Source organism: Belonocnema kinseyi, chromosome 1, assembly GCF_010883055.1.
Source record: "Belonocnema kinseyi isolate 2016_QV_RU_SX_M_011 chromosome 1, B_treatae_v1, whole genome shotgun sequence".
Lineage (NCBI taxonomy): Eukaryota > Metazoa > Arthropoda > Insecta > Hymenoptera > Cynipidae > Belonocnema > Belonocnema kinseyi.
Window position 1 is genome coordinate 66,408,690 of NC_046657.1, and position 26,975 is coordinate 66,435,664.

The window sequence follows — 26,975 nt, forward strand, 5'->3', positions numbered from 1 at the left end:
TAAAATCTAAAAATCTAAGATTCCTCTATAATTAATCTACCCTATAAAATTTAGATTGTAAATAATGATTCAGATAATCTACAATTAGAAATTTAAAGAATACTCTATACTTAATCTGCAATCTGAAATTCAAATAATAGATGACGATCAGATGATTTAGAATCTGAAAATTAAAGATTCCTCTATATTTAATCTAATTTAATTAATTTATTTATTTAAATTAGTGATCTACCGATTCCACTGAATCGTCAAGTTTTGAAGTCCATCAGATTTGAGGAATATAAAATAATTTGATTACTTAACAAGTATTAAAATATTGAAATTAATAAAAGCAGTGAAAAATGACTTTAAAAATTCGATTCGATCACACAATACGCAAATGTTGTGGTCTCTAATGCAAACAAGGGGAGAGTCGGCAGCGGAGATAAAAAAAGAAAAGAGGGTGGGAAACGCGGTAGTTAGCTCGTGAGAGCGTCGAACGAGTGGCGAGGTAAACAAATTTGTTCCGCAAAGTTAAACGATGAAAAATCGCTCGATTCGCTTATCATCTCCACGAAGCTCGTAAATTATCGCACTGTATCGAAACAAAGAAATCGAAGCAGAAAACTAATTTTGAATAACAGAAACTCCTCGTTTTTAACTTATTCCAGAAACCGTAGTTTATTGACGATTATAATGATAATTAGGCTTTCAATTTTAAATTCCTTAACCTTTATGACTTTCAATTTCAAAATATTGTACAATTAGGCTGATTTATTGTACATATTAATATGAGAATTACGTTGATTCCCAAAAGTAATTGAAAAGTTAATAAGAATAAATTTTCTATAAAATTATTCATCAATACATTTTTATTAATATTTGAGACTGAGTTAAAAATTCAACTTAAGCTCAAGCTAACGAATTTTTAGTATTTGAACTTCCAAAATGTGAAATTTTATTTATCTAATTTGTCTATGAAAATATAAATTTGTATATTTCACTGAATATTATGAAAAAATATTATTTTTAGAAGTATTTTGCAGCAATACATAGTTTCTTTTTTAACTTTTAGTTAGTTTAGAAATCCTTTTAAAACTTTTCCAATCATTTACATTTTTCCTAAGACTTACAATAAATCCTGTAAAATTAGAAATATGCCTTAAAATCTTCCAGATTAATTTTTTTACAATTTTTGAAATCTTTTAAAATATTTGAAAATATTTTTAAATATACTCTTAAAATTTTATTTAAAAAAATAAAGAATCGTTTTAAGATTTTCAGTTTTCAGTTAAATATCGTTAAAATGTAAATGTTGACTTTCAGAAAATCTACAGATCGAAGACTAAAAAAATCCTCGTTATAATTTTAAATATGCTGAATTGAAGAATGAATCAACTAATTTGTGAAATTTTTAGAATTATTATCATTTTAAGCAATTTTCAGTGGAAAACATTAAAACTTTAAATATTAATTTTTTTTAAGGAACACTTTTTAAATTAGAACTTAAATTCTTTTTTTATTAAGTCGTTGCAAATTAATAATTGTTCAATTGTTATTTATACACCATAATTGGTTTGGAAATATTTTATAATACTCCTTTTAAATTATTTTTTAAAGAGAATAATTATTTTTAATTTTTGTTACCTTAAAAGCTTAAAAAATCGTTTGGAAACTCCAAAACTGTATTTAAAAATCTTAAAAAATATAGTTTCTTAAACATTTTTTTGGAATCATTCCAAATTTTAAGTTGTTTTAAACCTCATCGAAACTTCTAAATACCTTTTGAACATAATCGAATTAATTGTTCAGTTTTTATTTATACTTCAAACTTTTATTTAAACTCTTTTTAAATATTTTTTAAAAATTAATTTTCAAACAAAAGAAATCATTAAAAAATTTGCATATCTTCAAACTTGCGAAATTCCTAAATTGCTTCAAAATTTTATCTTAAAATCTTTAAAATTCTACAATTTGGTTTAAATTTTTGCAATATTTTTAAATGTTAAATTATTTCAACTTTTTTTTTAATATCTAAATATCTGTTAAAATTAATTAAATTTTTCATAAAACGTTTAATAAACTATTAGTTGAATATTTAACTGATTATTTTTTAATTAATTTTTCCTATTGAAAATTCATATTCTGGGATCGAAAATTGAACTGGTTTGTAGAAAATTCGTTTTTTTTACTTAGAAATTCAACAATTGTGTGGAAAATTAAATTATTTTTTAGAAAAATCAATTTTAAAGATGCAAGAATACAAACTCTTAAATTTTTATGATTTTTAAGAACAATAGTCAAGCTTTGAATTCTAATTCTTCAAAATTAAAAAAAATCGAATTAAAATGATTGAATTCAGAGAATTTTTAATTGTTAATCTTAATACTTTAAAATTTTGTATTTGCACTTTTTTGTGCACATTGTACACAGTTTTTAATGGTAAAACTTCAAACTTGATAACATTTAATGTTAAATTAAAACAATTAAATATTAACTTTTATAAAAAAGTTGATTTTTCCAACAAAAATATTAACTTTGATAAAAATAGTTTATTTTTGAACAAAATAATTCATTTTTCAACAAAATAGTTTAATTTCAAATAAAAACTTAATTTTTCAATTAAAACTATGGATCTTTAACTGAAATAGTGAAATTGTTAATTGAAAAATTAATTTTTATTAAAAAGGCGAATTTTCAAAGTAAAAAAATAGTTGATGTTTCTACCGAAGTCGTTTTTCTACGGAAAAAAAAATTCTTAACATACATCAATTTTCAACGGGTAAGTTGATTTTTTAAGGAAAAAAAATATATATACAATTTTAGCAAAAAAGTTAAATTTTTAAGTACAAAAATTCATTTTTACCCAGAAATATGTAATTTCGGCGAAAAATAAAATTTTAGTCAAAAAATTCATTTTTATCAAAACAATTGAGGTTTCTACAAATGAAGTAGTGAATATTTAATCAGAAGAGATTAATTTTTAACTAAAATGTTGAATCTTTAACTGGATAGTTACATTTTCAGTTGAAAAATTTTATTTTCAAATAAAACAAAATTGAATTTTTAACAAAGAAGTTAAACTTATGACTAAAGAGATTAATTTTTAAGGGAAAAAATAGTAAATTTTCAATTTCTTAAGAAAATACAACAAAAAATAAAATAATAAAATTCTCTGTCAAAAATGAATTTTTATCAAAAAAATTGATGTTTGAACAAATTAAGTAGTGAAAATTTTAAACAAAAATTAATTTTTAATTAAAATGATGCATCTTTAACTGGAAAAGTTAAAATTTTAAACAAAACAAAATTGAGTTTTCCACAAAATAGTTAAATTTTTAACTAAAGAGATTAATTTTCAAGTAAAACGATGAATCTCCAACTCCAAGTTCTAAATTTAAAGAGTTTTATATTCCGCATTTTAGTCCTCGTTAGGTAGAAAGGACTCCCGCTGAACAAGATCGACGGCAGCAGTTCGCTTGAGTGGGGGAAGCCACATAGTGGGGGAACCGTACGCAGGCAGCTGGAGCGGAACTGCCATCCGCCCTACGATACAATCTCAGGTGAGAAAAAGCAAGCGAGGGGTAACGCGCGGGATTCAGTGGTGGGGGTAAACATAGCAGGTACACGGATGCGAGTCGTACGACGATCGGGTAGTGGACGTACAGGAAGCAGGTAGACAAATGGAATGCTGATAACAGGGATAACGATAAAGATGATTGACAATAATGAGATCAAGTTAAGGACCTAAAATTGGTAGCTTTTTATGGATTTTGAATGAGAATACAGTGGTGGAGGTTTGATGAGGCCGGAGAAAAAAGGTGTTACCTGTAAGTGTGGAGTTGTTAATGGTGTTGTTTGCCGTGCAAATGGCCGATTGGCTGGTGACAGGTGTGCCAACGGTGGTTGTGGTTGTCGAGGAGTTATTTGGCGATAGGGCCGCGGTGGCAGCCTGCGCCTGTGCCTGAGCCTGCTGCTGATGATGAAGATTATAATTCCACGCGAGCAGCATCAGCTTCAGCTTATCCGCGTCTTTCATGAGCGCGCCTGCCGAATTAAAAATGCCAATTGGTATTCAGGTTCAAAAAAATCATCTCTGGATCTTCAACAACATTTCCAAGGAGTCCTTGCTCATATCGGATAAGTCCCAATTTTTAAATCAAAAAATTAAAAGAATCTCGAGTAGTTATTTACTCATCCTGCATGAGCAAGGACTCCCTATTTTTTGTGAAGAGAAACTTAATCTATTTTTTATGTAATTTCTAAAAAATAGGTGCCTTAGATGGCAAAACAATTTTGACGCAGGCAAGCTCATTGAGAAGTGTCGTTTTTTAAATATAGAAATGTTTTTAAATAAAAAAAAGATTCGCATTCAATCAAGTTCGCGGGAAACTATACTGGGATTTAAAATTCGGATTTCCTCGATGAAAACATTTAGAATCATTTGATTCGTTTGTAGCAAACCGCATGGGATTGGGGTTACAAGAGTTGCACTGTGAACGATCATGAACGCAAACCGGATCAAAATCAAATTAGTGAAATCAGTCGAACGTCAGTTTAAATTCGAGGCCGATATTCGCGTTATAATTGCCATAAATTAATCGTTCACTGATTGGCCACTCGAAAACAAAGTCGATTAAAGGTTTCGTGTGTTTGTCACTAGAAAGTGTACCGACAGGTCATTTACAAAAAAAAGTAGACAAATGAGAGGCGTAAATCTACATTTAATTGACAGACATAAAACACATCTAAATTAAGGGCAAATGACAATTCCGGTCCGGCTACCTGGGAAAGGTTTCCCCACTACACGGATTCCCCTCACTCAGTCGAACTGCTGACGTCGATCTAGCTTAAATTTGAAACTCACGAACATCATACATTTTTGTATTGCTTAAGGAATTTTTTTATGAAAATTAATTAAAAATACTATTTTGATACAATTTTAACACATAGAAAGCAGAATGTAAAATATTTTCACAGAGTTAAAACCAAATATGTCGTTTTTAAAATCTAACTTTAAAAATTTGTGAACAAGGACCAAAATAGAAAATTGCATTTGATTTAGTGTCGAAAAAAAAATTTTTTTGAACTGAGTTCGAGAAATTTTAAAAATGATTATTCTTTCAAAAATAATATGTTTGATATTATTATTAACTTAAGCCTCAACCAAAACAGACTAATTTTCAAACCAGTAAAAGGGATTTCCCAAAAAGGTTGGAATTTTTTACTAAAAAAAAAAATGTTTCTTTCATAAAAGAAAAAAATTAATTTTCTACCAACATAACTGAATTTTTAAATAAAAAAGATTAATTAACAAGTAAAAATGAAATACCTGATTTTGCAGATCACAATTTAATTTTTACTCGTTAAAAACGAATTTTAAGGGAATATTAAAATTTTCAACCTAACACATAATTTTTTTACTCAAATTATGAGTCTTTAACAAAAAAAATATTTTTACCAGAAAAAAAAATCAAACAGTAGAATTTTCAACCGAAAGGATTAAATTTTAATAAAATAGATGAATCTTCACAAAACTATTTTAAATTAAGGAATTTTCAACTGATAGTTAAATTTTCAACTAAACTTGAAAAATTTGAAGATTTAAACACATTTAAAAGATTTCTATGCAATTTGAAAGGTTTCAAAAGAATAACATTTTTTATCGAAATTCTTGGGAAAACTAAACCTTAACTAGTTTTTAAATTGATTTGAAAACATTATACAGATTTACAAAATTTTCAAAATAGAATCTTGAAGATTTTAAGGCAATTTTTTAAATTTTGCATGATTTTCAAAAAATTGTACGAAAAATTTTAGTTCCGAGATAATAAAAAAATTTGGGTTAGATTCTTGGAAAATTTCCAATGTGATTTTTTAAACAAATTTTAAGAAACTATTTTAAAAGATTTTAAAACAAATTTGTATGCGTAAATGATTTTTTTAAGTTAAAATTGCTTAAAATTATACACTTTTATAAATTTATACATTTTTTTATTTCTAGTTTAATTCAATATTTTGGCTCAGATTTTTTTGTATTCCCTAAAAAAACATTCTTGGTTAAAAATTCAGTTTGTTAAAAAAAATGTTTTCTTGAAAATTAGTCAAAATTAGTCGAGATAAATTTTTAAATCTTTGTCAACACTTAAGCAAATAAAATTGTTGTTATAGTCTCTGTTCAAAATTGTTAAAGTTCGATTCGAAAAACGACAGTTTTGAGCGACTCCATGAAAATCTATTGTATTCTGATTTTTATGTGCTGTCGCTTTTTTCGGGACATTATCAGGTTATCATGGGTCATTTCAAAAAAATTTTAATAAATATTTTATTTTTAGTGATAAACACACTCACTTCCCGAAAATTCAGACATTTACTAAAAAATACATGGGTCTCAAACGACCCACGATAACCGTACCGGGTTAAAAATGTATTTTTAATTAACTGTCATAAATAAATTGCTTAATCTATAAAAAAAAATTGATGGTATTTGTCAATGAGTTTTTAAATTATGCTAGGAATTAGAATATTCATATTTTTGGACTGGGAGTACAAAATTGTTGAAGGATAATTTTGAGAAATTAAACATATTTATGATTTTAGTTATTACGAAAAAATATAAAATTTCATTGTAAATTAAAAGAATTAAAGGCTCTTCATTTTTTAAAAATTGATTTTTCCACCAAAAATATGAACTTTTATCAAAATAGTTTATTTTTGAAAAATATTATTCATTTTTCAACAAAATAGTTCAATTTTAAACCATCAGGTCGAATAAAAAAATATTAGTTTAACAAATAGTTAAATTTTTGACTAAAGAGATTAATTTTGAACTAAAATTATGAATTTTGAACTGAAATAGTAAAAATTTTAGGTAAAAAAATTATTTTTTATTTGAAAAGACGAATTTCCAAGACAAAAAAAAAGTTGAATTTTCAAACAAAAAGTCAATTTTTTTACCGAAAAAAGAGGAATTTATTAACAAAATACACCAGTTTTTAATGAAAGGGTTAAATTTTGAAAGAAAAAATAATAATTTTAGGAACAAATAAAATAATTAAATTTTTTAGGTGTAAAACTAATTTTTAACCAAAAAATATGTCATTTCTGCAAAAAATCAAATAATTAAATTTTGAGTTGGAAAATTGATGTTTCAATAAATTAAGTAGTGAAACTTATAACAGAAGAGATTTATTTTTAACTAAAATGATGAATCTTTAACTGGAATAGTCTAATTTTCAGTTGAAAAAATCATTTTCAAACAAAACAAAATTGCGTTTTCAACAAAGTAGTTAAATTTTTAACTAAAGAGATTAATTTTCAACTAATATTATGAATGTTTAACTGAAATAGTAAAAATTTCAGATAAAAAATTATTTTTCATTCCCAAAGAAAAATGTTCAAGAAAAAAAATAGTTGAATTAAAAAAAAGTCCATTTTTTTACCCAAAAAATAGGAATGTCTTAATAAAATACATTAATGTTCTACGGAAGACTTAAATTTTCAACGAAAAAAATATATAATTTTAGCAAAAAATAATTAAATTTTGATGTAAAAAATTAATTTTTAACATAAAAATATGTAATTTCAGGAAAAAATCGAATAATTAAATTTTCAGTTAAAAAATTGATGTTTCAAACAATTGAGCAGTTAACAAAAAATATTTATTTTTAACTGAAATAGTTAAATTTGCAGTTGAAAAAATAATTTTCACATTAAATAAAATTGAGTTTTCAGCAAAGTAGTTAAATTTTGAATCGAAGAAATTAATTTTCAACTAAAGTTATGAATGTTTAACTGAAATAGTGAAAATCTTAGATGAAAAATATTTTTTTATTTGAGCAAAAAATAATTAAATTTTTAGGTACAAAATTAATTTTTAAGCAAAAGTTAAGTTAATAAGTTTTGAAATCTGGCTAAATGTTAGCTTCCTTTCTCAAGTTTTTAAAACTGCAAAATTTTCCATAAAAATTCACATTAGCTTTAATATTTATTCTTTAATTTTCAACTTTCTAAGTCAAATAAAATATCGTTAGAATTCGCTCCAATTAACAGATTTCGAATATTACATTTTTAAATGATCAAATTCTAAATTTGACCAATTTAGTCCTTATTAGGTAGAAAGGACTCCCGCTGACCAGGCTCGAAGGCAGCAGTTTGGCTCAGTGAGAGAAAGCCGTGGACCCTCTCGCAGGTAGCCGGGGCGGAATTGACCCTCGCCCTAGATTAATGTAAAATTAATTGAAGCATTAGTTCAAAATTAGATGACCCAAAATGATTTAAAGCTTGTGTCTAAGCAACAATGTTCCGCTCCGTAGCATCTTTTCAGTTGGTCTCCACGAGTTAACACCTTTTCATTTGGCTTCTCCGAAATGGAACCTTGTCACTTAGATGGGTGTACCCTAAAGGAGCGCGCGCTACCTAGAATCCTTCTCCTTCCAGTGGAACTCTTACCCCTCACGCCAGTCTCGGCGCGCTTAGTCGCCGGGATTGACGGAGAGAAATTCTCCGAATCTACATATTTTTACTATTGAATGAGGGAATGTTGATATTTAATTTTTGTCTGTCAATGAGAAATGAAATACCCATGGACTTGTTGAAAGCCCATAGATTCCCAAAAAATGACTTCCAAATAGTTTGCATCAGTTATTTTTAAATTTTAAGTGAATAAGTTGGAACGGTGATCGGAGGTGATTTAGGGCCATTAGCGACAACAGACTCTGCGCTCCGGCAATCACGATCACTAAGCGCGCCAGGATAGGTGTGAGGAGTAAGGGTTCCACTGGAAGGGGAAGGATCCCAGGTAGCTCGCGCTCCTTTGGTCATCGAAATCTACTTTTCATTTAAACTCCTTATTTTGCTATACCTGGCCTGGTTGTGCGGAACATCGAGATTTACGACTCGATGATAAAAATTCAGTTGCCTCTCGAGAATATTGAGGTGGAAATTGTGGTCTGAGTGACCCTGGTTGAATTTCCAATTATGGCAGATTGCGCCTAGAACGAATGAAAAAGAGTCTGGTAAGCAATTCGAGACTAGACTGTACTCTACGGCCATGTTTCTTTCGGTTCACAACTGGTGTACGTGCATGTGTCAAGTGTGACTGCTTTATGTCAGTATCGTGCAATCGAAGGAGAGACGAGTATCTCAAACGTGAAGCCGAGTGGCTCCATGTCCGTTAGTCGTCGAGTGGACTGAGGTCAGAAAAGTGGCGCGTCGATGTCGTAACGCGTCTACGGCCTCGCATGTGAGTAACGATCCGTGCCCCCGGACTATCCTTAATTCCCTCGACAGTGCAGAGGCGCAGGGCCAAGCGATGGGGCTTGAGATGCGGAAGAATCAACAAATTCGAGGGATGGGCACATTAGCAATCATCAAAATCGTTTTGTGGAATAATTCAAATGAGGGGAATTAGAGCGCAGGCCGTTGAGGGCAGAACATCATTAGTAAGGGATTGACCATAAACTACGTTACAACTTGGGGGGGGGGGGTCTCTCACAAACCCTAGGGTTGGTTGCGGGAAGGGGGAATTTACACATTTTTTTCTCTAAAAGTACACATGTGAACACTTTTAGTACGTTTCCTATAAACGTTTTTGGTAGATTCATTTGTTTGTTTAAACATTAATGTTTTTAGATGAAAATTCAACTTTTTGGATGAGAATTCTTGAATTTTATTAAAAATTCGTCTTTTTACTGAATTAAATAATTCGAAAAATAATCTTTTTGTTAAAAAATGTACGGTTTTAGTTAAAAATTCAATCTTTTAGTTGAGAATTCTTGAATTTTATTAAAAATTCGTCTTTTTACTGAAATAGTTAATTCGAAATGTAACCTTTTTGTGAAAAAATGTATGTTTTTAGTTGAAAATTCAAATTTTTAGTTGAGAATTCTTGAATTTTATTGAAAATTCGTCTTTTTAATTAACTAATTAATTCGAAAAGTAATCTTTTTGTTAAGAAATTTATGTTTTAGTTAAAAATTCAAATTTTTGGTTGAGAATTCTCAAATTTTATTCAAAATTCGTGTTTTTAATTAATTGATGCGAAAAATAATATTTTTCTTAAAGAATTTATGTTTTTAGTTAAAATTTCAACTTTTGGTTGTGAATTCTTGTTTTTTGTTTAATTTCCTCTTTTTCTTTAATTAATTAATTCGAAAAGTAATCTTTTTTGAAGAAATTTATGTTTTAGTTGAAAAATCGACTGCTTGGCCGGGAATTCTTAAATTTTATTTTAATATCGTCTTTTTGATAGTGATTTAATCTTTTTGTTTCAAAAATCGTCTCTTTTAGTTAAAACTTTTTGTTTACTAGAACTCTTGAATTTTATTAAAAATTCTTCTTTTTGGAAGTAAATTCATTTTTCGTTAAAAAAATTAATATTATTATTGAAACTTCAAATTTTTCGTTCAGAATTCTTTAAGTTTGTATAAAATTCATCTATTTTGGTAGAAAATTCATTTTTTGTTAAAAAATTAATCTTTTTTTAAATTAAAACTTCAAGTTTTTTATTCAGAATTTTTTAATTTGATCTTGAATTTTGCTTAAAATTGTTGCTTCTTTTTGTAGAAAATTAATCTTTTTGATGAAAAATTCATCCTTTTGGTTAACATTTTTAAAAACTAGGTTTTAAACTTTTATATACAATTGAAAATTCATCATTTTGGTATGAAATAAATATTCTTGTTTCAAAATTCATCTTTTTAGTTGAAAATTCAACTTATTTGTTTTAAATAATTCAATTTTGTTAAAATTTTTTTTTTCGGTGCGAAATTAATCTTTTTGTTTAAAAGTTGATCTTTTTGGTTAAAAATTAAAAAACTAGGTTTTAAAGTCGAACTACTTTAATAGAGACAAAAAAAATGTTCTTGCTTTTTTAAAATTTCATCTTTTTGGTTGAGAATTTCATTAAAAATTCGTCTCCTTTGGTAGAAGAATTAATCATTTGATTAAAAAATGCATGTTTCTTTGTTTTTGAAAATTCAACTTTTTGGTTAAATATCTTGAATTTTGTTAAAAATTCGTTTTTCTTTTTGTTTAAAATTTCATCTTTCTGTTATAAAATTTAACAACGAGGTTCTTTATTTTAACTACTATCTTAAAAATAAAAAAATAAAATTGTTCTTCCTTTTTTAAAAATTCCACTGTTTAGTTGAAAATTCTTCAATTTTATTGAAAATGTGTCTTTTTTGGTAGTAAATTAATCTTTTTTTTAATTCATCGTTTTTAGTTGGAAATTCAAATTTTTTGTTAAAAAATTGAATTTTTTTAAAAATTAATTTTTTCGGTAGAAAATTATTCTTTTTATTTAAAAATTAATTTTTTTGCTTAAAAATTCATGTTTTTGATAAAAAAAATAGAAAACCCAGGATTTAAAGTTCAATTACTTTCTAATAAATGCATTTTGTGCTTCACGATTCAAAACTTTATTTAATAATTCATCTTTTGGTTGGACATTGGACTGTTTGATTGAAAATTCTTTTTTTTTTTGCTGAAAAATTACTTGGGTAATTGAAAATTTATGTATTTCATTTCTGGTCCGAAATGATTATTTTTTAAAGTAAAAATTCCATTTTTACTCAAAATTGAACTATTGTGTTAAAAAATCGTTTTTCCTTGTTGTTTAAAATTATTCTAGTTTAGCTGAAAATTACACTTTTGGGTTGGGAGTTCTGATATTTTGTTTGAAATTCGTCTTTTTTGGTATAAAATTAATTTTTTTTATCCAAATTTCATATTTTTTATTTGATAATTCAACTGTTTTGTATAGAAAATTCGTCTTTTTGCCTTGAAAGTTCGATAATTTAGTTGAAAAAATCAACTATTTGGTAAAAAAAATCGTTTTTTATATAATTTAAAATTATTGTTCTTTATTTAAAGGTTCAACAAGTCCATTCTTGGTCAAAACTTTACTTTCCTTAGTTAAAAAATTCAACAATACCTGGATTAATTGTCACAGAAAATTAGATTTTTTTAGTTTAAAATTCAAAAATACCCGAATTAATTGTCACATAAAATTACATTTTTTTATTTAACAATTCAATAATACCTGGATTAATTTTCACAACAAAAATTTAATTAGGCACATTTTAACACTTACTCTGAAAATCACTCTTTTATTTTAACTGTTCATTTATTACCGAAGTTTATAATCCACCACATTTGATGTAATAAGAAATAATTAATTCATGACGGTTTATTTAATTAAATTAATTAATTTAAATTAATTTCATTAATTAATCAAAATTAATTTCATTAATTAAAAATTACGGTCACGACGAAAATAAAGGAATATTATAATAGAGGCTACGTGGGGGGGGGGGGGATTCCCGAAATTCGTAACGTAGTTTACGGATGATCCCAAAGGCGATCCATAGTTGCCCCTTACTTCAATAATTTTTTATTTAATATTTAATGTCTTCAACACTAAATCCCTAAAAAATTGAACCGCTTCACATTGAAGGTCTTCAATTACCATCACCAATTATACGATTCAGAATAAAAATTATACTCACTTGAGTAGTGATCATCCTCGGATATATCAGAAGGTTCTGGAGTTGAAATGTTTTCCTGGAACAAAAAAATTAAGAAAAAATTAATTAACTAATCTTCACCTGATTAAAAAATTTTAATTAAATTGAATTAACATTTAAATCCCTTTTAATTAAAATCCCAAAATCCTTGACTATTTGGCGCCCAAATGAAAAAAGAACTATCCCACCATTTCTGAAGCTTCTAAAAATGTTTCAGCTTGTTATTTTCTGATTATTTAGATCCGGGGAGTGTACCTTTTGCCCTTGTGCATCGTAGGTGTGTGGCAAACTATCCGAGCGAGCAGTCAGATTCCCATTTATCAGGGTACATCCGCCGGAAGTAGGGCGGCTCGTGCGTAGGTGAGAGAGAAAGAGACCAATCGAGAGAGAAATTTTTCCCGTTTCCTACATTTAACCAGCAATTTTGCACCTCGGTCTCACTTGAGAAATTAAAAATAGTGTCAATAGTATTACAAGCTATTAAAAAATAGTACGAGAATCTCTTGAAATAGTTTTAATTCCCTTAAATCTGTAAGTCCCTTGAAATTTCATTTATCCCCTAAAAGTCTCTAGAAATCCTTTAAAATCTATCAAATACCACTGACACCGTGCCAATTTTTTTTGAAATTGTTTGAAACCCTTACAAATTCGAAATCTTGTTAAATTCCTTGGAATATTTTAAAATATCCTAAAAAAAATATCCTATCGCATATTTTCTAAAAAAAAGATTTTTGTTTCAATCTCTCTAATAGCTTAATTGGGAAAGCATCCGACCGGCAATCGGAAGCTCTGTGGTTCGATTCCCAGTAGAGCGATTTTTAGAAGATCTTTTTTTTCAGAATAATATAATTGTTTAAAATATACTCGACTGTTGAAAAGCCTCTAAAATCCTTTGAAATTGATAAAATTAATTATATTTTAAAATTCATTAAAATAGGACGAAAGGCGTAAAATGAGCTCAAAAAAGAGAAAAAAGGGGAAAGATTTAACTATAATTTTTCACATTTAGAAAAGAACAAAAAATTGTTTTGAAAGGAAATGTTATTATAAAATCAGTACGAGAACTTCATTTTCAAAGTTCCCTGATTTTTCCTTGATTAATTTTTCATTTTCCTTATTGGCCACTAATATTCAAATACCAGCATTTTAATCTTGTAATCATTTTAACATACAATATTTTATAAACGGAATAAATAAATATAAAAAAAATAAAAATAAAACAAATCAAAATTGAATCTTTTAAATTGATTAATTTGTTTCAAACAAAAAAATGTCACATTCTACTATAAAATATGTGTTTTTTTTTTACAAAATACTTGAATTTTTAGGAAAAATATTTACATTTTTCACATAATAGTTGAATTCCCGACCTAAAAAGATGAATTTTCAACAAAAGTTTCTTAGCTTATATTTTAGTAAAAGATATAAAAAATACAAAAAAAATAGTTTTTAAAACAAAAAGATGAATTTTCAACAAATAAAAACTTTTAATTCAAGAAAGAGATAAAAGTTTACCTGAATTGTTGAACCTTCAAGCCAAAACACGAATTTTCTCTAAAAAAATTAAATTTTTAAACAAAAAATATGTCTTTTAAGCAAAAAATTAATTTTCCACGAATCTTTTTTTACCAAAAAAGAAGAATTTTAAACTTAAAAATTAATTGTAAACAGAAAAAAGTTTTTTCCACTAAACAGTTAAATTTTAAGGTTTAACTTTTACCCAAGTAGTTGAATTTTCACATAAATAATATTAGTTTTTAACAAAATAATTAAATTTTTAATCGAAGAGATGAATCTTCAACTAAAAATATAAATCTAAAAAAAAATATTTCTTAAAAAAGTGATTCGACCAAATTTTTGAATAAAATATTTGAATACTCAAGCAGAGAAGAATAATTTTTACCCAAAAAGTTGAATTTTCATTTGAAAAAAATGAAAATTTTTTTCAAGAAAGATGAAATTGTGCTAAAAATAGATCAATTTAATTTATTTTTTGTTCAGTTACATCAAGAAAAGTTTTCAGTTCTCTTTTTAACCACAAAAAATACATTTTAAAGAAAAAGTAAATTTTCTACGAAAAAACTTAATTTTTTAACCTAACAGTTGCATTTTTATCCAAGAAAGGTAAAAATGAAGAGTATATTTTCCACGAAATAGTTAAATTCCCAACAAAACCGCAGAATTTTGAACCAAAAAGTATGATTTTTCAACCAAGCATTTATGCATTTCTTTTTAAAGAAAATGAAAATTCTACTACAACAGGTAGATTTTTAAATTAACAAGACAAATTAAAAAAGAGTTTCATTTTCATCAAAAAAGATTTCAATTGAGTTTTTAACACAAAAATACGAATTTCAAAAAAAAATTAAATTTTCTAGGCATTAATTAAATTTTCAAAAAATCAGTTGCATTTTCATCCAAGAAAGATGCAATCTTTCCACTAAGAAAGATGAACTTTTAAATAAAAAATGCAAATTTTCAGAAAAAAAGTATTTTATTGAAAAAGGGGAATATTTTCGAAAATAGATGAAAGGGGGAATTTCAAAAAAAGGGAAAACGCAGAAAAAAGGGAAAGAAAAAATTTCTTACAATTCTTTGATATCTTTGACACTCTTTTAAGGTTCCTTGGAAATTTTGAAATTTTTTGAGATCAGATAAAATACCCTAAAATCGATCAAACCCTTTAAAATCCATTTAGATTTGTTTAATCGTTAAAGTCCTTGGAGATTCTAACTCAGAATAGTATCACGTGCTTAAAATTTTTTGTTTTTGATTAATAAGATAAATATTTCAAAGTAAAATATTGTTAAAAATCTGGCTAGGTAAAATACAATTTTTTACAGTTGCGATTATTTCCGTATCATCAAAACCTTCGAGTACTGTTGCCAGAGAAATCAGGTTATATTAAATTTTTAATGAAAGATTCTTAAAATAACGTTTGGAAGGTTCACTGAATCCGAGAAGAATTTGGTCGATAAATTCCACTCATTATTAACCAGTTACCCTGATTCATCTTCGCGTATCTGGTTCTCCATATTCCCGGTTTTCACCTTTTCTAAACCTTCTGGGTAATAATTTTTTGGTCAGGAAAAAGTTTTCTTTTTTTTTCAATTTTGCACAATCTTCTTTTATTTATTCAAAAGAAACAGGCCAAATCAGGGTTACAAAATATAATAAATTACATATTAAATAAAAAAAAATTAATAATAAATAATAAATCAAAATTAAAATAGGATAGATCAGGCGAATGTCAAAGCAAAATGGGTCTGTATCAATCGACGTTGCTCCATGGTGCACAGTGCATACCGGTCGACCTTCTGATGTTGCAACACGAGACCTGACACAGATAAAGACTGCGCCCATAAAACCAGCGGTTCTATGCATTGCGAAATCGCCATCCATTCATTTCAATGGGAAACCCGTCAATTTCCCTGGAGGAAAAATCAATCGGTTCCAGGTCCAGGGTGGCGATTCGGCGGAAAATTCCAAATTCTCGATCATTTCCCGGTTTTTCCCGGTCATGTCCCGGTTTTTCCCGGTTATGTTTTTCAATTTTCCAGGTCAATTAAAAATAAAATATTCGTATTTGCCGCAAAACTCAAACATTTCTTTTAATTTATGAAAAAATGAGTTTTCAACTAAAATAACCAATCTTTAATTGAAGTAGTTGAACTTTCAACAAAACAAACAAAAAATGTCTACTAAACAAAATAAATTGTCAACCAAAACTTAAATAATTAAGTTTTAAGTTATGAAAATCAATTTTCAATCAAAATTGACCAAGAATTGAATAATTAAATATTGAGTCCAAAAAAATGAAAGTTAAACCAAAAAAATAAATTTTTAACCAATAAGAATAATTTTCTACAAAAACAGACGAATTTTTTCAAAATTACATGAATTTTCAAAGAAATAGTCAAATTTTTAAATAAAAAATCTCAATTTTGAAGCAAATAGCTGAATTTTCATTAATAAAAAATAATTTTAAAGAAAAATAAAACAGTTTAATTTTCCGTTAAAAATCTAATTCTTAACCAAAAAAAATCCGTTTTTCAGGAAAATAGTTTAATTTTATACTGGAATAGTTAAACTTTTAGTTAAAAAATTCATTTTCAACAAAGAAGTTAAATTTTTAAAAAAGAGATGGATTTTCAATTAAAATTATTAATCCTGCAACAAAAAAATTATTTTTAATAAAAGAGATTAATTTTAATTGCAATGATGAATATTTAACCGATTTTAACTGAATTAACTGATTTAACTAATTAGCACTCAACCGCACGTAGTTGAATTTTCAAGAAAAGAAAATTACAAGCGAAAAATGTAAAAAAATGTATATTATAATTTAGAAATATTTCGTCTTCATAATACTATATCTACTATAATTTTTAAAAGTTTTGAAGAAGGAACTTATATATTGTAAAGAATTTTGACTTGCATCGAATTTTTTCAAATCCTTTCTTCTAAATCCCAGTTTTGATTATTAAAAAAACTTATATTAAAATAATAAAAACTTGAAGTTTGCTACGATGAGAAGTACATTCCTGGTTTTTGAATTTAATTGAAGGTCATTTCCCGGGTTTCCCGGTTTTTCCCGATCAATAAAATTCCCGTTCATTTCCCGGTTTTTTCCCGGTCAATGAAATTCCTGGTCATTTCCTGGTCAAGTCACCACCCTGGTTATTTTCACCCCAGAAAAGAGTTTATTTTTTAACCAAGTAAATCTATTTTATAATCTTAAACATGAATTTTCAACTAAATTTATATATAAAAAAAGTCGATTATCTATAAAAAATAAGTCGTTTTTGAAAACAAAATAGCTGAATTTTCAATGAAATTAATTAATTTTAAGTAAAAAAAAAAACAAATTTAGATCCAAATTGTTAAAACCTATTAATTTTTAAATCGACGTGCAGTTAAATTTTCATGCAAAAACGATTATCTACGGGAATAGTTAAATTTCTAGTTGAAAAATTGGGTTTCAACAAAGTAGTTGCATTTTAAAATATAGATGAATTTTTAATTAAAATTACGAATCTTTTCAGAAAATTAATTTTTAGCAAAAGATTTTAGCTATTAAATGCAAATAGATAAATTTTCAAGAAAACTAATCTAAATTCCCAACGAGAGAGGTAAAAAAAATTTATGTAATAATTCAGAATATTAAAAAATATATTATTTTCACTCATGTGTCCTGCAACTGTTGATAAAGTAGAAATCAATTTTCTAAATTGACAAAAATTATTAAAATAATGAAAACTTGAAGTTTGCTACGATCAGAAATAAATTCCATGTTTTTTTAATTCAATTCCCGGTCATTTCCCGGTAAATGAAATTCCAGATTTTTTAATTCGATTCCCGGTAATTTTCCGGTCAATATAATTCCCGGTCAATGAAATTCCCGGTTTTTAAACTCAATTCCCGGCCATTTCCTGGTCAATTAAATTTCCACTTTTTCAAATCCAATTCCCGGTCATTGCCCAGTCAATTAAATACCCTTTTTTAAATTAAATTTCCGGACATTTCCCGGTCAATAAAATTCCCGGTTTTCAAATTCAATTCCCAGCCATTTCCCGGTTTTCCCGGTCAATTAAATTCTCGGTTTTTCAAATTCAATTCCCGGTCATTTCCTGGTTTTTTCATTCGCTTCCTAGTCATTTTGCGGTCAATAAAATTGCCGGTTTTTCCCCAGTCAATTAAATTTCCGGTTTTATAACCCAATTCTCGTTCATTTCCCGGTCAATAATATTCCCGGGTTTTTAATTTAATTACCGGCCATTTCCCAGTTTTCCCGGTCAATTAAATTCTCGGTTTTTCAAATTCAATTCCCGGCAATTTCCTGGTTTTTTAATTCGCTTCCCAGCAATTTTCCGGTCAATAAAATTGCCGGGTTTTGCCCGGTCAATGAAATTTCTGGGTTTATAATCCAATTCCCGGTCATCTCACGGTAAATAAAATTCCCGGTGAAGTCGTCAACCTGGTTATTTTCACCCCATATGGTCAAAGCTACCAGTACCTTACAAAAACCAAAGTTGAGGACTCTTTTTGGAAGTAGAAGACCCTGATGGAGAAAACGAGAGTCCTTACCCTGGGGAATAAATATATTTGCACAGGTGATGTCTGACACTAAGACGTAAGTTTGGTACGTGACCAATTGGTAACCATGGAGCTCTCCCTTCGCCGAGACTAATACTGGGAACTGGCCCGGGCACATGTGTAGTCTCTTGTACGTACGTCCCCATTTGCAAAAGCATCCAAGAGTTCACCTACACTAAGATGCGGCCCCTAAGAATAATGGATGTGTTACACGACTGAGAATTCAGAGAAACACGGACTGGCCGGAGTACACTCGTTACATACGTAGAGGCGTAGAGACGTAGAGAGTTAGAGACGTAGAGACGAATGGAAGACTGTTACACCCAATTGTCCCTCGTTGTGCTGGGGTCAAGTAAGGTAGCCAGCCGGGCACGGCGAACACCGTCATCCCGTAGAACGTAGATCAAGCACCATTGAATAACTGCGATGAGATACTCGCATCAGGCCGGCGGGAATTTACGTGAGAATTTATTGCCTTCTGCTCGTTAGGGATCACCCATAAACTACGCTACGAATTTTTGACACCCCCCCCCTCCTCCCCACACACACACACACACACACACGAAAGTAACGTGGCCTTTAGGCAAAACTCAATTTTACGTTTATACTGATTTTTTTGTGTTTATAGCGAGTCAACCAAAAATGGATTAATTTAATTTTTAATTTTAAAAAATAATGTTAAATTATTTAAAAGAAAACTAATTTTCTGCCAAAAATTGATTTCTTTCTACTAGATTATTGGGCTTTCAACACAAAATTACGAATTTTGTATACAAACTAGGTGAATTAGCAAGTCAAAAATAGGAAATTTGGATAAAACAGTTAATTTTATACTAAAAGGACGAATTTCTAACAAATAAAATAGATTAATTTCCAACAAACAAATAGCGAATTTTTAATTAAATAGTTCAATTATTTACGAAAAGTTGAATTTTTACCTTAAAAATAACCATTTCTTACCAAAAATTGAATATGCAAATTTTCAATTACCAAAGTAATTTTTTAACAACAAAAAAATGAACTTTCATCAAAAAACTTCTATTTCCAACTAAAGAGAAGAATTTTGAACTAAAATTTTGAATAGTCAACCAAAAAATGCATTTTTAAGAAAGCAGTTCAACTTTGAAACGTAGTTGTTAAATTTTGAACAAAAGATATGAACATTCAAACAAAAAAGATTAATTTTTTACCGTTAAAAAAATAAACATTTAGACTTAATTTTAGACCGAATTGTCAACTAAAAAGGATGAACTTTTTAATAAAAAGATTGATTTACTGCAAAAAAAACTCATTTTTAAACAAACAAAATATTTTACTACCACACGGCGAATTTTCAACAAAATTAAAGAATTCTCAACCAAAAAGTTGAAACTTCGACTAAAAAGGATGAATTTTTGAACCAAAAAATTAACTTATTACCCAAACGACAAATTTTCAATTTCGAACTAAAAACTTTAATTCTGTACAAAAAGATTAATGTACTACTGAAATTTTTTTTAACAAAATTAAAGAATTCGGAACCAAAAATTTGAATTTGCAACTGAAAAAGATTAAATTAAAACAAAAAAAATTAATTTTCTACCGAAAAAAACAACCATTTTTTAACAAAATTCAAGAAATTGCAATAAAAAAATTTAATTTTGAACTAAAAAGGGTAAGTTTTTAAACAAAAAGATTAATTTTCTACCCAAAAAGTGACAAAAATGTTAAAATTAAAGAATTCTCATAGAAAATGTTGAATTGCCAAAAAAGATTTTTTGTTAATTTTGAAGAAAGAAGTTTCACTTTAAAACCTAGTTGTTAAATTTTTTAACAAAAACATTATTCTTTTACCGGAAAAAAAGAATTGTTAACAAAATTCAAGAATTCTCAACCAAAAAGTTGAATTTTCAACTGAAAAGGATAATTTTTGGAAAACAAAATTTATTTACTACCAAGAAAGTCGAATTTTAAACCAAATTTAATAATTCTGAACGAAAAAGTGAAATTATCAACTAAAACTATAATTTCTAAACAAAAAGATTAATTTACTACAAAAAAGGCGAGTTTTCAATGAAATTCAAGAATTCTTAACCAAAAAATTGAATTTTGAAATAAAAAGATAAATTAAAAAAAAAAGATGAATTTACTATAAAAAAGGCGAACTATACATAAAATTCAAGAATTCTCAACCAAAAAGTAGAACTTAAAAAAAAACAGTTTTTTAATTTTTAAGAACATAGTTCAACTTTAAAACCTATTTGTTAAATTTTTAAACAAAAAGTTTAATTTTCTACCGAAAAAAACGAATTTTTAACAAAATTCAAGAACTCTCCATCAAAAAGTTGAAGTTTGAACTTGAAACATAAATTTTTTAACAAAAAGATTAATTTTCCGCCAAAAACATTAATGATCTAGAAACGTTCTAAAAACACTATCATGCGTAATTCAAAAAGAAACATTTCTGTAAATTCAAAAAGGTTAATATAAGTGTAACGTAACTTTGTATTTAACCCCCGGACCTCTGACCCGTTACCAACCGTAGGTTTTTTATAACTCCCCCTCCCCCCTTCAGCAATAACTTTTTTAATGGAAAATCTTCACGAAAATGATTAAAATGCTCCCTGGGGTCGGCCCTTGGAATTGAGAATTACGTATTTTTCCCTTCTCATGTTTCTCACTATTTCAATAATTTCCACAATCCAATTAAACTTTCAGGTTCTATTTCATTAGGTGTTAGTTAGGTAATCCAGTTATTTGTCGCACAATATAATATAATTTATAAAAAGGTCGAACATGGCTAATCGCCTGCATGGGGTAACAAGCCAGCCTTCCAGTTCTTCACTCGGTATCTCGGCAATGGGTGACGCCCACTCTTTTTTTGGTCGCACACGTGTGAGGTTATCCCAGCAATGGTGACCCTGTCATCCTTTTCCCTCTCCCGTCGTTAGTTTCCAGATCCCGAGTTCTACCAATCTTTCAAATCCACTGACGCAACCTGAACGTGCTCTTAAACACTCATATGCGCTCATGCTGACATCATGCATCTGTTTCTTACTCCTTGATAAAACCAACCTTCTGAAAACCCGACAAAAGAAAATCGTTTCAAAAAAAGAAAATCAAACCCACTAGTTTTTATCTTCAGCTAGACATCAATTGTTCCAGTCTTAACATTTTGAAAACTCGCTGAATCCCAGTTTGGTCAGAGTTACTTTCTGCAAGTTACGTCCTTCGATAACTCACGGTAGCACGCAGAGAGACAAAAGACAATCGTCTTGACGATCTCTCTTTCTCCTCGAGTGAGGAGGACGCTGATTGGCGGAGGCTCTAGCACCGACTACTGGACCCGGTTGACCCCTAACCCCGACAACTCGTTCGCCTTTATCGCCTGGATTACTGTGTCGGTGAAGTTGGTACAACACCAGTCCGGGCGAGGCGATGGGAGCGGAATTCTGTGCCGAGCGACAAACAATTGCCGCCAAGTGGCTTAATTGCAGCCAACTAAACAAATGTTCCACGTTTCAAGCGCTCTCTCTCCCTTTCCCCCACCCCCGGCCATTCCCTGGTCAGGAGCGCTTTCAAGTGACACAGTAGTATGATCCTGCTCGCTGGGCAGGTCCGCGAATATCTTTATTACTATCGTCATCATCATGATCGCCTGGAGAAGCGTTCCCACGTCAGGGCGCTTTTAACGCTCGTGTGAAATCAGCGCTTTGCCCGACTACTTGCTGAGATACGGCACCCTTTATGCCCTCCGTTACGACTGACCCCGAGGTCCCAAGAATGTCCTTTACGAGAAACCGGCCGATTCAAGCCACTCGCGTTAACTGCTGACGGTAAAACTGTTGCTTTAGCGCTTCCTTAAATGGACCCGTCCAACTCGTTAGAAACCCTAGCGAGGGGCTATTCGCTGAGTGAAATTGAGTGAAAATCCATTCCTCACTCAGAACAAGTCAAGAGAAGTTTCTTATGATCCGGACAGATCTTTAGAAATTTTTCCATATCTTAGCAATTCGCGATAACTCAGGGAGAATCACGTAAATTCTTGTCAACTTTTCTTGACTCAGCGTCGGTCATTTGTACTCCTACGAACTCTCGCTCACTATTTTCAGAGTGGCGACTTGACCGGGAAACCGGGATTTTTATTGACCGAGAAACCAGGAATTTTATTGACCGGAAAACTGGGAATTTTATTGATTAGGATACTGCGAATTTCATTGACCGGGAACCCGGGAATTTCATTGACCGGGAACCCGGGAATTTTATTGACCGGGAAACCGGGAATTTCATTGACCGGTAAATGGCCAGGAATTGAATTTAAAAACTTGATCTACAGTTTCAAGGCTAATTCTCAAATTAGGAGAGACAGATAAGTGCATCAACTGAAAATAAATATTTAAATACATTTTTTATGCAATGAAGCATATTTTGTTTTGAAAACAACTACGAAATTATTGTAATTTTAAGTCGCTAAAACAAAAATAAGAAAGCATTTCTTGTTTTATTATATTTGGCGCTGTTCAGTTTATTTCAAATCCGAAAGTCTGATTTTTGGTTATAACAGGGTGCCGACTTGACCGGGAAACCCGGAAATGGCCGGCAATTGAAATTAAAAGCCGAGAATTTACTTCTGAGCATACCGAAATTCAAGTTTTCATTATTTTAATCATTTTGGTCATTTTAGAAAAGTGACTTCAACTTTATCTACAGCTGCAAAGCATATACGTGGAAATAATTATCGTTTTTATTTTAGGAGAGGGAGTTTCGATAAAGAAATATAATTTCGCTTGGAACAGAGAATTTTTGTCGTAAAACGGGCATTCTTTTAAATAATTAAAACTGGGATTTAGAAGAAAGGAGTTTATAAAATTTTTGTTCTAAGTCAAAATTCATCTATATACTCAAAAATGTAATTACTTTGTTGAAAATCAATTTCTTTAATTAAAATTTTGAATATTCTAGCAGAAAATAAAATAATTTTCCTGAAAATCTGATTTTGTTGTTAAGAGTTAGATTTTCAACGGTGCATTCAACTATTATATTTTTGGTTGAACTTTGATCTATTTGTTGAAAATTCATTAATTTGATTGAAAATTGAAATTTTTTATTTTGAAATCAAATTATTATTATTTTTACTTTTTGAAAATTCATATAGTTTGTTTTTAAAATTGAAATTTCGTTTATTTCGTTGAAGATTCACTTTTTTTTAATCAAATTTTTTGGTAGAAAATGTTTTTTTCTTCGAAAGCTAATCTCATTGTTTAAAAATTCTTTTTTTTTATAAAAAATTTATCATTTTAATTGAAAAATCATTTTTTTGGTTGGAAAATGTACTATTTGATCAAAAAATTGTTTTTTCTTTGGATGAAAAAGAAATATACTATTCCAGTTGAATACTATACAATTTCAGTTAAAAATTCCTTTTTTTGGTGGAACGTTAATTTTTTAACTAAAAATTACATTATTTAATTTTATGGATAATAAATCATCTTTTTTTGTTTAAAAATTCGTCTGTTTTGTTGAAACATTTATTTTCTCAACTTAAAACTTAATTATTTAAGTTTCGATTTACAATTTGTCTTTTTTCGTCAAAATTATTATATTTTTGGATGAAATATCAACTATTTCAGTTGAAGATTCATTGTTTTAGGTGAAGACAAATTTTTTGTTTAAAATTCTAGTATTCCAATTAAGGATTAGTCATTTTAGTTGAAAATTAATCAGTTAAGATAAAAATTCTACTTTTTTATTAGAAAATGTAACTTCCATTTTCTGTTGAAAATTGATTTTTTTTAGTTCATAATTCAAATATTTTATTAAAAATTCGTCTTCTGTAATTTAAAATGTATGTGTTTTGTTGAAAAATTGTACATGAAGAAAAATCGAATCATTTTAAGAGATATTTAGAAGTTTTGAAAGAATTTCAAAACTAATTTAAAACTTGAAAATATTAAACAAAATGATTCAACAAAATGTACATTTTTTCAGATTTCGAGGAAAATAAAGAATGATTCTTTCATTTGAAAATTTAATATAATGAGAAGATTTATAAAGATTCCTAAAATTGTCAAAACTAATCTGGAATATTTTAAGGCATCTTTTTAATGTTTAGGATTTATTAAAAGTTTTAGGGAAAATTTGGATAATTTTAAACGATAGTTAAGAAATTCTGACATTGTGTGTGTGTATGTGGCTACAGTAAAAATGAGTGATTCGTATTAAGTATTTTCCATTTATGCGAATTCGCAGAAAAATCACTTGACCTTCCCCATATCGGCAATATTCTTTGATCTCTTTCAATATTCTTTTAACTCATTTTGTACTCTCCCTGATCTTGTATTCTTTCAATTGACTCCGACTCAAAGATCGCGTACTTTTCGAAAATCAGGAATTCCTAAACTTACTTTCACTCACTGAATAGCACCTTAAATCCTAAGCTCCGAAAATCACTGGTAAACTAATCTGAAGGATAAGACAATGAGCCTTGGCTAAAAGAAGATCATGGCATTAATTCCGCTGACTGTACCTTCTCCCCTCAACCCGGAGGGAGAAGGTGCCGAACCCACATGCAAGATCTGAGCATCCAGTCAAGCTGCCAGGGAACATTATACTTGGCGATGACGCGTACACGCCGCAATGAAGAGGCCGTCTCGGAGAAACGAAGGCGCGAGAGAACAAGAAAGAGCAACGGGAGCAAAAAAGAAGATGATCTGCAAAGAGGGGAAGAAGAGTTGAATGTAAGAAGCGAGGGCGGAGGAACATAGGCGCCGAAGGTTTAATCGCGACGGGCCATCCACATTGATCTCCAGTTACGTATTTCGATTGTCTTGTCACACACGGAAAGAAATCTGAGTAGAGGGGAGTACCAGACACTGTAGAACCAATACCGTCCGCGTGGAATGGACCTCTTTCGGTTCGAAAACAGACCTACGGTAGTTCAATTATTTGGGGTGTTGCCCGATTCGACCAGCGAACGCACGACGCTCGAGTATTGAGAAAAAATTCATTCTCCACATGCGGAAGCAGCGTAATCCAACACAGAGAGCGCGTGCTGTTCGATGCTGGTATGCCAGCATTTCGGAAGTTGGGGTTTAGCTAGCAAAATACATCGTATCACCCTTCGTCCGAACTACTGGCATACCAGCATCGAACAACATGCGCTCTCTGTGATGGACAACTCCGCTCCGGCTCCAACCTCGAACCGATAGAGGTCTAGCCCACGTGGACAATATTGACTCCACAGAATCTGGTACCCCCGTCTGCCTAGATTTTTTTCCGTGCAGCGAAAAACGGAAAGACACCACAGCTGTGAGTGCAAACGGCCTTGAAACGTTCGATGAGGAGTGCGCGGAAAAATTGTATTGACAGCGCTCACATTGAGATTGTGAAACACCTGTACACAATTACGATCACCTGGAATCCATCTCGATTTTCCGCTTCTGTTCGAAGGTACAAGAAAAATGAGAATATAATTGGCTCAATGCTTATGTGAGGAATAAAAAGTCTACAAGCATTTCAAGCATTCCTGATCATCGGATTTGTCCCCTACTTGGAACAAACTGAACAAACCTTGTGGCACTACCTCCCAGCGTCAAATCTAATCGAGTTCAATAAATCGCACGCTGTTCGTTCTAAGCGTAAAGAAAGTGTTGCATTCGCCTTATCAGCTGATAAGACTCAATAGTGCTACATAAGAACAAGTATATCATGAAACATCATTTGCAAGAACTTACAACTTCAGGCTGGCGATTTGGTGGACGATTTCTAATTCCCGGTCATTTTCCGGCTTTTCCCGGTCAATTTTTTCAATTTTCCCAGTAAACTAAAAGTAACGCATTCTTTTTTGTCGCAAAACGGAAAAATTTATTTTAATATACAGAAGTCTTGAAAATAAAACCAATAATCCAACGACCAAATTTGGACAACCGCCATAAAATGTACCTATTGCAGTTTGAAAAAAGATAAAAATTTTCCTGAAAAAGGCAAGAATTCTTTTCTTTAAGAAAAATAAAAATGAGAAGGCAGTCAACCAAATTCCTTTCCTTCTCTTTTCATTTCTTTCGTCTTTCTTATTTTTATTATTATTAAATCACAATAAAAAAAACAATAGCAACGAAACCACGATGCTCTCTCCGTGACACCCAAGAATCTCTTTATTTTTGTTAAAAAAACAAAATTTATATTCTTTTTTAGAAAATTGTTTAGCTTTTTTCAAATTGCAATAGAAAAATTTTATGGTGGTTGTCTAAATTTGGTCGATGGAATTAAATTTTAATCTCATTTAAATGTCTTGAATTTTCATTCATTTTAAATCACGATAGTGGACTTTTAAAACAAACAAATGAATTTTAAACTATAATTATGAATATTCAACTGAAATACTTAGATATT

General features: G+C 29.3%; 1 protein-coding gene across 4 annotated transcripts in view; it reads right to left on the bottom strand.

The window, feature by feature from the left end:
* The window catches only part of LOC117173127 (nucleolar protein 4-like), a 125,768-nt gene that overhangs the window by 37,597 nt on the left and 61,196 nt on the right, over positions 1-26,975 (bottom strand). For 3 of the 4 annotated variants that reach the window (XM_033361535.1, XM_033361531.1, XM_033361524.1), the window contains 2 exons: positions 12,492-12,546; positions 3,808-4,026 (listed from right to left, as the gene is read on the bottom strand). In XM_033361535.1, the coding sequence (XP_033217426.1) occupies positions 3,808-4,026; positions 12,492-12,546 (274 nt within the window). The remainder of the gene's footprint in view (positions 1-3,807; positions 4,027-12,491; positions 12,547-26,975) is intronic. The other variant, XM_033361543.1, reaches the window with a different exon arrangement.